Genomic DNA, 12,913 nt, shown 5'->3' on the forward strand with positions numbered 1-12,913 from the left:
CTCTCTCTCTCTCTCTCTTGCACAATTGTTATGAGAGCGCACGCAAGTTTGGATCAGACAGACGCTGTGTGCCACGATCAACCTGACCTCAAAATAATCACAATAAATAACTCAATGGCACAAATAGCACTGAGAAAAACAGGTGAACTAATTTCCCATACTTGTCTTTTTCTTCAAGCAAGTCTATTTATGTAGGCTATTATATTACAAAAATAAAAAAAAATAAAAAATCATCCTAACAAACCAATTATGCTGCATTGGGGGGTTATAACCATAACTGAAATGAAGACAATTAAAAAAATGACTCAATGTTAAATTCTATTACACATCACCTGTGTGGTGATAACACATGACAAATAATGCGGCTGGCAGCAGTGAATAATTAATTTGCACTAGCAACAGTTACATTATTATCTCATCCATTTGCAGTAAGTTGCTATTAAGTAAAACAGGTTATAAAATCCCTAAACAACTCTTGGACAGACCCTACTTTTTGTAGTGTGGAGTCTTGGTTTTGTTCCGAGGCTCCATTTCTATGAGGCAGAAAGGGGGCGGGGATGGGATATTCAGATGAGCCGGAGTGACAGCTCCAGTTTCCCCCAATGCTCTGTGTGTCTGAAACTCCACTGGCTCCTTCCTTCCTAACTCCTCACTTCATAGTGCTGCGTACTAAAAACATCGGACGCTAGGGGATCAAGACGCATGCCACATTGCCTCTATGAGGGCACTTTAACAGATCTTTCGGGGTTTTTTTCCCAGTAAGGGGGCTGTGGAGGGAGGACGTTTTTTTTTTTTATTTTCATTGTCTGATGACTGTTTGCACGGCTGATTATTGAGTTGATTGTTTATTATTTTGGCTGTTGTTGCCCGACGCCCTGCGCGTTTTTTTCCTCCCTTTTTGGAATCGGCAACCTATCCCGCGCTCACCAATGTCCTATCCTCAGGGTTACCTCTACCAGCCCCCGGGCTCTCTGGCTCTTTATTCTTGTCCGGCTTACGGGGCCTCGGCTCTGGCTGCTCCGCGGAATGAAGACTTGGCGAGGTCGTCCTCTGGCTCAGCCTTCAGTCCCTACCCGGGATCGGCAGCTTTCTCCGCCTCGGCCGGTGCCGGCTTCTCCAGCCCGCTGTCATACTCCACGGACCCAACTACGGGATTCCCATCCTACATGGTAAAATATCTCATATATGCATGTGTCATTTTGCATGATGAGGCTCCGAAGCAGGGGAATGTGTCGGCGAGTTGAAGTCTGTAAGTGCGCAAAATGTTTGGCTGTCTTTCACTGGCACACAGCGCGATGGTGTCGGTAAAAGGTTTTCAGTGTTTTTGTTTGGATTCACTAACCTGCAAGTGCTGGCGGAACTTTCTAAGTGCACGGTTGCTATGCATTCATATCTAGTGGCCTACTCGTCGGGTTCTTATTGTAAAATCCTTGACCCCTTTGGCTTAAATGGGATTTTTAAGCGTGAGCTGCGCATTGTAATGGCTTGACGAACTCTTAACACTCACTGCGCAGCTAATTGTGTAAAACAGAACACCAACTAAGATTTTTATTTGAGCCTTTAGCCTACAAAGCAGTTAATTTATGTGTCATAGAAAATTAATATAACACAAGCCATAACTCTTTCTTCTTCAGCAGTCATTAAAATCACCGGGGATGAAGTCGCTGACTTTTATTCTGAGTTGAATAAACGGAATTCTAACATGAAAAGCATGACTCGCAATGCTAATGTCACAGGGCACTTCAAGCGTTTTAGGAAAGGTGCATATCAAGTGATTTGCTAATGGGATTTGTAATGCTGCAAGGAGAAGATATGTTAACACATTGGGGCTGCCACAACAAAACAAAAAGCAGCCACTGAAAGAAAATGAGGAAGTTAATAGGTGATTACAGAAAATTGAAATTTCCTTTTTATTGTCTTTACGGCTTATTAACAGGAGCCCTGTTATTAGTTAATCCGATAATGATCTTAACCATTAGTTAACCATTAGTCCATGCCTTTCTGCGGCCTGCTTTAATGCAGTCTGTTCACCCCTGCTTGGAATTACAGTGATTTAAAAAACAAACAAAAAAAAACAAATTAAAGAGTGTGGTTGACAAATGATAAAAGCGACAAAAAATAAAAATGAAATCATATAAGTATGCATTTGTATTTTTAACAATAGACCGCACGCTGTTAATCAAGCCCAGGATATTTAAATGATTTTCAAAAAATCCGGATCCAGTCTGCCACCCTTTTCCACTTGTTCCGACAAGTTTCTGAAACAACTGGGAGCCTCATGTAATTGTAAACGTGTGCGTTTTAAAGTGCATTTAAACTATATGAAGTTGTTTTGTAAATTACTCACAAGGCACATTAACATTGTCACTTTTTTTTTTTAAACACCGTTTCCAAACTCAGCGCTAGAAAACACATCGCAGAGTCATGACTTTTTTTTCTCCAACTTTTCCTCCAGAGCTCTCCATATGACGCGCACACGACGGGCATGGCCGGGGCATTGAGTTACCACCCATACGGGAGTCCGGGGTACCCCTACCAACTCAACGACCCGGCTTACCGCAAAAACGCCACCAGGGACGCCACGGCCACCCTGAAGGCCTGGCTGCAGGAGCACAGGAAGAACCCCTACCCGACGAAAGGGGAGAAGATCATGCTGGCCATTATCACTAAGATGACCCTGACGCAGGTCTCCACATGGTTCGCCAACGCCAGGCGGAGGCTCAAGAAGGAGAACAAGATGACCTGGGCGCCCAGGAATAAGAGCGAAGACGAGGACGAGGAGGACGGGGACGGGGAGAGGAAGGAGGTGGAGCGCTCTGAGAAAACCCTGGATAACAGCGAGGCTTCAGCGGAGGACGAAGGTGGGGTATAATGTGGCGACCGAGCCAATGATCCATTTAACAATTCAGGGTAGCACCGGGGTGAGTCGGAAGGGAGGGGGGTGGATGCATCTTTTATTTACTGCTCAAGTTATTTATGGCAATAATATTTTTAGTTAAAAATAAAAATAAAAATATTGGATGATCATGAAACAGACGTCTTTATGCAAGAGATCTGCTTTTATTAACCATGTTAATTTGTATTATTTTATTTTATTAATGAAAAGGAGGTTCTGAGACTAAAAACTAAATGACCTGTTAAGGTGGACATTTTATTTTCTTCGACGTGATTAATGGCAGGCAGGTCACTGGCAACTTAATCCCCATGAGTGGCCTCAATAAAATTTTACTGATAATGTTATTCTCTTGATGACTTATTCTTTTTTTATCAAGGGGGAAATCATTATTGTTATCCTGAAGAAATAACTTTTAATTGTGGCCCATTGAGCTGATACAAATATAATATATTACTTATTCAAGGCTGGTTGGTTGTAGGCTAAAGCATGAGTGATTGCTTTGAATACTATAATAATATACTGTGTCTAATACTTTCTGACTTTAACAAAGTTTTTAGGTAGTGTTATTTAGAAAGTATCTTATGTCTTCGTTTCTATATTAGAATATTAGGTTACTGGTAATTAATATTTAATTTGATATATGTGTCCACTTTTTTTTACAGTTTCATTTTCTTCTTTCTTTATATTTGGATAGTTTTATTTCTTGCTTCCTGTAACTATATGTTTTATTTATGTAACAATTTTCTCCTTTTTCTCTTAGGTATCAGCTTGCACGTTGACACCCTGACGGACCACTCCTGCTCGGCAGAGTCTGACGGGGAGAAGGTCAGCTGTCGTGTGGGAGAGCTGGGCTCCGACCGGGCCGGCGACAAATGCGACGAGGACGACGACGACCAGAACCACGACCCGCGGGCTCAGCTCTCGCCCAAGCCCGTCACGTCGTCGCCTCTCACGGGAGTAGAGGCTCCGGTTCTCAGCCATCACCACCACAACCACCACCACCACCACCTCCAACACCTCCACCATCTCCACAGCCAGCGCGAGGATTTGGCCCGGAGCCTCGTCAATAGCAACAATATCAATACCAATAAATCGTCCTCATGCCTTGACAGCAGACCCTCATCGGGGCCGCCTCAGAACCCCACAGTCAAGCCCAAATTGTGGTCGCTGGCGGAGATTGCTACCTCGGACCAAAAGCAGCAACATCAGCAACAGCAACTGGGGCAGCCTGGGCAACCAAACTGCCCCTCCTCCAGCGGTGGCCTCCTTACTCCCCCCACGCCTTCTACCACCTCCCCGGCTGCCAGTTCCCCCTCCCTCTACTCGGCCCCCTCCATCCTTGGAAGACCTATTTATTACACTTCTCCCTTTTATAGCAATTACACAAACTATGGCAACTTCAGCCCCCTGCAGGGCCAAGGGATCCTGCGGTACACTAATTCATCTGGAGTGAGTCTGGCTGCTGCCGCCGCCGCTGCCGCCGCCGCCGCCGTTGCAAACGAGGGTCTCAGCTCCTCTCACCAGGCTCTGGAGGCGAGCACAAACCCTAAACACAGGCCAGACTCCCCCCTCGTTAAAAATAACCCAAACCAGATTGTTGTTGTCGAGCAGCAGCAGCAGCAACAGCATTTCAGATCCGCAAATTTAGAAGCAAAGAAAGGTACGTAATAACCTGACGCGGCGCGCTGTAGAAGGCGATTTAATCTGGTGTTGAGTCTTGAGGTTGTGTTCTTCTTTCACGGGGGAGGGAAATCGCACCACGGTGGAAGGAAAATGAGCTCACTTGTTTCCAATGCAAATCAACTGGTTTTTCTTTGTGTCACTTGTCATTGCAGTCACACTATGGTATGGTCTGGCAGGTTTGTTGCCTTATATAAAAAAAAGTAAAATAAAAAAAATACGACTCTTATCAAGCGAGTTTGCATGAGAAACAAGTGGCACCACTGGCAGATTTCCACTTGCTTTAAGATGAATACGATTTTGGGACTAAATATGAGACTAAATGACTTATTATAGATTTTACAGCGCCGTCTGAGTAAATGAACCTGTACTATGGCCTATAATTCGTTTTCAGCGCAGTGCATTTTCTGAAATAATCAATTTATAATTGTTCTCCATGGTTTAACAATATGCACATTTTGGTCTCTCTGACATTGCATCATTACGCACGAGGCGATGGGGACTTTCATTTGCAACAATCTCGCATTAGGAACCAGTAGGTATGTAATAAGAAAAACCTATTACAAACAAACGTGCTAGAGTACACCTACAGATAGAGACATCCATATAAACCCATTTAAAGTCAGGCCTCTCCATGCGCATTTACGCACACAGACACACACACACAGTGGGCCTCCCAAAACCTTATCTTCCAGCTCGGGATAATTAAAATCACACAGGGTCAGCCAAAAGCAAACAAATCAGTTAGTTTGCTCTGTGCACTCATCGCGCAACTTCACATCTTCAAATGTCACTGAGGTGGTTGTGGCGCTCTCCTCGCTCACATCCAAAGCTTTGCCTACACGCCGCTCGGTAGTCTGTAGTCGTTTTGTTGCTTTTTTATTAGCGGTAATTAGGCAGTGGGGATTTTAATAAGCACTCGCAGTGGAGCTGTTTTGGGTAGACTTTGTGCTTTCTGGGTTTGTGGAGGGAGTTTGATCATTTGATCGTGTGGGATTTTTTTTATTTCCATGGTCTGCAGGTAGGTGTCACAATTGCTTTGAGTATAAAGCGAGTTAAGGCCACCACCTTTTAGCCCCATGTTTTAACCCCCATAACCTTTACTCCAAACCGGATCTAGTGCCACCATATAGTAGGAATGAAAGCTGCTACCGCCTCCTCAGCTCCACACAGGCTGAGACTCTCTCTCACAGCACATATGTTTGTCAGATTATTACTGTTGTATCATTTCAGCTGTTTTGTTTTTGATGCATTGTGGATAATAATTTCATATGCTGGTTTGAAAAAGATCTCCCATTATATGTGATTTACATGTTATTTCTCAGGTTCCTATAGTTTGCTTATTTGCCACGGTATATTATTTTAGTAGATATTTACGTGTGGAAAACATAATTTGGCCTTTCTATGAAACCGTATTTGTAAAAGGAGGCGTCTCCGGACGCAAAGCGGACGGAGCTGAAGTGAACTTGAGGACTTCAAAGTGGAATAGCCTACATTTGATATTTATTTTTTTAAATGATGGCGAAATGATGCCTATAATTTATGCAAGTTGTATTGCAAAAATGGGAAACTGACATCGTCTGTTTGTTTTGTAAATATATATATATATTATGGACGGTTTTTATTTGAGACGCATTTGGGAAAAAGCTACACAATCTTGTTATCAGGAGAACTTTTACTAATTTATATCTTTGAATGTAAATAAAATAAAACACGCTGGTATTGATGTACTGGCGGGGTATGATATTCATTATTCAAAGGAGAAAATATTAAACTGTTTTCCCAACTATTACATCAATCTTGGGGAGTCATTCTTTTATTTATATCAGACCTGTATATAACACTGGGCCATTTTTTATTCACTCTGCTCATTGTTCTTTTATTTTGTCAGTCAAACGCAGATGGGAAATGTTTGATGAATCTCGCTTTTCATAAACATTATGAGTTTTCACAGATTGCACAATCCATTCTGTCTAAATGGACCATCATTTTCTTTTAGGGCCTCATTCTGGTCAGGGAATCTCCCTCGGCCACATATTCACGACCTTGATTGGGATAAACGACGTACTTATTTCATTTTTCTCCCCTTTTCCCCTCTTCTCTCGCCCTGCCACACATTTATTTTTCAGTGTGATTAATACAGCCGTGGGACGCATCGGGCATTATGGGCTCCCAGCGGGGCCCATCCCTGGAGCTTTTTAGCCTGGTTCAGGATGGGTCAGCCCTGCCTGCTTCATTACGGCACGGCATTGAGCAATCCATAAAAGTCTATCTAAGCATCTGCCAGCTCCAATGGGCTGTGTGATGGGCCCTAATCGGACAGGCTTTCCTCTGCTTTTCATCATGGCTTGGTTATTACAGCGGCTTTAGGACACAGCTAATTAAACAATTTATAGAAAAAGCTTAGGTCTAAGGAAATGTATTATTATTATTATTATTGTTATTATTATTATTATTACATATTTTTTACATACCATTTAGCATTGACTTTATTCATTTTTATCATTGATCATTTTAATTCCAATATTTTCTTTTTTTTCTTACCCATTTTGTGGTCTTCTTGTGAAATACTCAAAGATCAAATATATAATATTCCCATCCTCCAAGAGGAGGCCTCCGTCATTGCTCCCAGCCAGACTAAAAGCTAATCCTTCATTTTCCAGTTGAATTTGAGCTTGAGTGTTGTCCAAATCTCAAGGGACTCCCTTTCACCTTGCCGCCCCCCCTACTTCCCGCCTCATCCAAGGAAGTAATATTTGGCTGCCACCAGGGATGCAGTGGAGGGTAAACCCACCTAAACTCTGTTAACCCACCTTTTAGGCTGACAGAAGTCTTTGTGACATAAATTCATGGTGTACTTTGCAGTGAATAGTGTCACCCTGTCAGAAATTCAGTGAAAAGATAACATTCAAAGACTATTTTTTGAATCTATTATGGATTTCTGTTTAAATTGGGTGTTGTTCTCCTTTTGATCACCGCTGACATATTTTACCCACCTTTCTATTTAACTTTGCTTCACTGGCAGCCACCTATATGGCAGTCATGCACACTATAGCCTCTGGCCAGCTTCTTCTTCTTCAGCCCAAACGTTTTCATTAGCAGTTGATTTATTGAAATGCATGCTTTATTCTCAGGTGGGCTCCCCCGAGGACTCAGCACTGTTGTCAAATAGCACCAGAGGCGCTCTCCAAAGCACACAGGGGCCCTGCCTCTCTCTCCCTCCCTTTCTCTCACCCGCTGCTGCACCCACCAAATGTCAACATTTGTTCTCAATAAAAAGAGTTATTGTTTCTGTTTAAAAAAAATTGCTCAGCAACCGGTCGCCTTTGAACACATGAAAAGAAACTTCCACCCCTCCCCTCTGTTTGATTGAGAGCAATGGCGGGTGAAAATGGGAGCAAGGTGTCCATTGCACATGACAAACCTCAAGCTGTGAAGCCCGTTATGAAATGATTGTGAATTTATGCCACAATTAGTCACAATTGTACAGAGGCATTTCCGTCCCTTTTGAAGAACATGCTCTTTGCTTCAGATTTGTTAACCTATTAGCAGAAGAAACCAGGGCGCCCTTGACAGTCTATAGATATTGATCCTCAAGGGCAAAACAGACAATTTACTGTATTGCCAAGTCTACTGTATAGTATGAGACCTTAGTTAAACCTATGCTTTACAGCGAGGGAACAATTTAAACTTATCTAGATATTATTTAATTCCATGCATCGCATATCAAATAGTCATAATCCTATCATATAGTTTACCAAAGAGGGTGTGTTCATCCATGCTAAGGACTAGTTGTCATTGAAAGCTAAATTGATGATATCGCAGGGCTCATAGGCTTCATGTGAGCGTAGACTGGAGAGCAAGTGGACTCATTCCCCCTTATCATTGATCAAATAAGCAGCTCGTATATGCAGATAATTCATGAGCTCTTTGTATCCGTTATCCTCCCATCAACCCTTTCTCCTCCAAAATGCTTCAGACATTAATCTCTGACGCACACCTGTGTGCCGCCCCAACAGGAAGTTAATGCAGCTAAAGTTTTACTATTGCAATAGAGAGTTTATTATGTTTCACAGACGGTAACTGTAGCAGTTAATGGAGTGGGATGTTAAATCAGACCTGTAGGAATGGATGAATTAGCTATACAGATACCAAGACTTTAAGAGAAAAATGACACTGAAATTCAACTTGCATATTGTTTGACAATCTGTATGAACAGACTTCCACTCATGCCTCTCCTGGCTAGACACAAGTTAGAATAATTAGCTCTTTCTTTAATTGAGTATCTACATGGACAATCCATTGAGAAAAAAATGTAAAAGAACACTGAATATGTCTGGCACAAGAACCACCAGAAATTTCTCTTATCCAGTTTAAATTCAAATGTGTGAACCTACCTTTAATATGTGTAAACTAGCAACAGCAGTAACAAGTCCAATTATTGTTTGGAGCTTATTTGGAGTCCTTTATGAGATAAAGAGGTAATTAATGTGAGCAAAACATTATAAAAAAACACGTTTACCCTTTGATTGAACCTTTCTTTAAGTCCACCCTCTCTGACACTCATATCTTTCACGATAAAGCCACCTATTAAGACCTAACCATAAATACCGCTGATGTTCAGACTTAACCATAAGTAGCACTAATATTCAGGGGAGAGTGAGAGACGAAAGAGAGCAGAGCACAAATCAGGTACAGGTGTGTTTAATAACGCACATCAAAGTGGACAGGGGACTTTAAAAACGAGTCCGGGGTCCTGTCCTCTCGTAAAGGTGTCAGGTGAAATGTTCACTTCTCTGAATGATCAAGGGGAGTAAGCTGTGCAGGATTTTGACACACTCGTGCACACATACACAAAGATACACATACATACTGATCCTCACTGCCTACACACACGCACACACACACTCTCAGACTGAGAGACGCTAATGCTTGTCCACACGACATTCTAAACAAGGCCATTAGGAGCCCTGACTTCCACTCCTAATTGACAGTTATGTTTAATGCCTGTGGTGAGTAAACACTTCAGAGTAGTGGACTGCACCTTTGGGCTGTAAATCAGGGGAAAACTGCGAGCCCGTGTCGGAGGCGGCCGTGAAAACTGGATGGTGGTGGAGGTGGATGTGAAAGGTGAGGTGCAAAATAAATACAATGTGCTTGTTTGCGTTCATCTGTCTAAGATACGTATGCAACTTTACAACAAAAACAATACCACATGTTATTACACACAATCAGCATCATCCATCATTAGCATTAAATATACTACAATGCTCTTTTCACATTTCAGTAAATCACAAGTTCTGAGCAGGTGTTTGAATATCACCAAAAAGCCAAACAACAAGAAGTTATATGTGCTTTGAATGTGTTTAAAAATGGAAAGAAAGACAATTATAAAAAAAAGGATACTCATTTTTAGAATCAGATATTTCCTAGTTAGAGAAACATTCACATACACATACTGACGAAGACAGCCAGGACATTCTGTCATGATAGTATTAGACCTAGTCAAGATTGTGGACACTACAGCTCATCAAGAATAATAATATAGTGTTAAACTACAAATTTGTTTAGGCTGACTAAAAATAAAGGAAGAGATAAGAACAAAGTGACAGAAGTTCAATCCAGTGAATCATGAACTTAAACCATTTGGTTTGAGTGATGTGCTTCTCGTGCCACAGTACATAAATAAGTAACCATTAAAATATACAATTTTAATGTAGAATATATCAAACATGTAAACAGAATTGAAAGAAAGGCATTACATCCTGCAACATACTGAAAATCTTGCATAATGCTAAAACCTTCACCATTTATTTTATTTGTATTGGAGCTATTTTGCATGATTTATTCAAAACTGTGGATGTGATTTACTCACAAGTGACTACATATGGTTCACCTTTTTCCATTTGGGAAATATTACTGCATGTGTGTTTGAAGGTGTTGGTGTTTCCATGTGTTGTGGATATCCATAGTACATGACTGTTTCTCTGCACTGTGATGTGCGTCTAAGTGCAGTTAACACTCAGTTAAACCTCCATCCTGAATTGCGAACTGTCAGCTTTCAAGATCAGTGAGTCCAACAAGTGGATGAGGCAGACATGAGAAAACCACGTTTTCTCCTCCTGTCTGTCTGGAGTGTTTTATAAATGAGCTCAACATGTCTGCACAGGACCTTTTTTCCCATCACGTACTCTGCGAGACATATCAGGGAAGTGATTCATGTTAAATAGTATCTGTCAGACTTGTCGGCTAATTAAATGAAGCTTTGCTTTAAGCGTACACTTTAGTGTCATGACTTTTCACTTGATTCTACAGCTTTCAACCTAAGCTACTTTGACTGAGTAATGGGATAGCGCTCAAATCAAACAGCATTAAATGTAAATGTATCGAAGAAAAACTGTGGCCCAAGATGCTATTTTAATGAAAACTAACTAGAAGACATGCCTGGAGGAACGGTTGGAGGCACTATATATTATCTGCCAGAATGTTAATTTTAGAAATACTTTTTAAATGTTGCACCACTTCTAATTGCATCTAGATGTAATAAATCGAAGGCAGCTGCAGAAGCCTCTTGGATGAGTTGTGAAAAAAACATGAAGATCAAATCCAGTTACTTTGACTGCAAGATATGACCTGGATAACAAGTCCAAGTAGGATGCATTTTTTTAAATGTGAAGATTGAAGTTCCATGTGAGTCCATTTTGAAATTTTTAGATAAGATGTTTTGAGAACAACCCGAATGCAAGACACAATGGTTTCTTTACATCCAGTGCCAGCGATTTTAAAATTCCTGCATGTCCACACATGACAATGATGTTATGGTTAAATTAAGAGAAAGATTGTTTTGGTTTTTAAAGATCATCAACTATTACAGTTTTGTAAGGTTTAGGTGACTAAAACGCCTGATTACAATTGGGTAACAAAATAAAAACCTTTAGGGTTCATAAAAACATGAACGGAAATCTAGCTTTTGTTAACCCACAATAAATAGAAACACTGTCATGGGAGGAAAAATCTGGTCTACTGCATGAAAGTCTGAGGTGCTACATGCCCATCCACCACCGTAACCTCTATGCCCTTTCCGCTTTACTGTACAACAAGACCACAATACTCCCAAAATGGCATTGAACATTGACACTAGATGTGCATGGTGAGGTGCAGAAACTGGGACACAGAGCTACTTAATAATCAAATGTCTGCAAATAGTTGTATTTTTCAATGTTGAATACTGTTAATGTCAATGAAAAAACAATGCTTGAAAAAAAAAGGAATATTGCTGTTTATTAGGAGGGTGTAGACTGCAATGTGTCTTTTCCAACAACCCACCACTTCCTTTCCCATATTAAACCAGAAGTTCAAACTTTCCCTCCAAGCTTCCACACTTACACTTACCTTTGTGCACTCCAGATGAGAGGCATGGTGATATTTGAACATGACTAAGGCATAAGGTAAGGCAAGGAAAGGCAAGTTTATTTTGTATAGCAGCTTTCAACAGCAAGGCAATTCAGAGCTGACTAGAGCAATATTTCTTTTGCTATTGTTTAAGGTAAAACTTTTGGAAGGTCAAACCCAAAGTTCCTCAGTGTGTCTCCATCACAATCTAAATGAAACATAATCTTCAAGCTGTAGTCACAACTGCCCCCCTACCTCCATCACACAGCGGCAAACGTCTTCCCCTCCCTCCTCTCCCTCTTTGAATCCTCCGATATATACTCCTTCTCTGCCCCAAATAGGGTTATTCCCCAAGAGATGGGGTGGGGAGGGCGAGGAGAACAGGGAGATTGCACTTTGCCAAGCAGACTCTTCTCTGTCTTCCTTTCTCTCTCTCTCAAAGGACAATCCTCTTTCGACTCCCAACCCACCCAGGAATATTAGTCTTATTGCATTTAATCACTGAATCCTAGCACCCAAAAGATTTCAATTCATTAAAGGCACTCAGATATTCAGGCCAGCTGCTTCCTGGCGACTGGCTAAAGACAAGGTGCAGACAGACAGGCTCTGTGAGTGCGTGTGTGTGGGTGGGTGTGTGTGTCTGTGTGTGTTCTCTCTCTCTCTTTTACTCTGTGGAGACAGGGCAAACCAATCCTCTGCGATGCCCTGGCTGTGCTCAGCACAATTCAGCAACAGCTATACCTAATCACACTACACAGAGGTGGTTCTGCTTATACTCTGTGATTGTACGTGTGTGTGTGTGTTTGGGGTGAAGGAATGTGTGTTGACGAGTGCACACTCTGTGCACATGCAACTGTGCATGTACATGTATATGTACACACACGCAGCTTTGCAAGGCTTTTAAAGGAGAGACTGTTGATCCCTCCACAAGCAAGCGAAGCGGCT

The 12,913-nt window shown here is 41.6% G+C and overlaps 1 protein-coding gene across 1 annotated transcript; it reads left to right on the forward strand.

Moving 5' to 3' along the window:
• The first annotated feature begins 634 nt into the window (after positions 1-634).
• Positions 635-6,368, forward strand: irx2a (iroquois homeobox 2a). The gene is made up of 3 exons (XM_035672895.1): positions 635-1,169; positions 2,456-2,861; positions 3,657-6,368. The coding sequence occupies exons 1-3, from the start codon at positions 930-932 to the stop codon at positions 4,562-4,564; spliced, it is 1,554 nt and encodes a 517-aa protein (XP_035528788.1). The 5' UTR covers positions 635-929; the 3' UTR covers positions 4,565-6,368.
• Positions 6,369-12,913: the final 6,545 nt, after the last annotated feature.

This window comes from Morone saxatilis, unplaced genomic scaffold, assembly GCF_004916995.1.
Source record: "Morone saxatilis isolate NCDOM2014 unplaced genomic scaffold, NCSU_SB_2.0 Contig24, whole genome shotgun sequence".
Classification (NCBI taxonomy): domain Eukaryota; kingdom Metazoa; phylum Chordata; class Actinopteri; family Moronidae; genus Morone; species Morone saxatilis.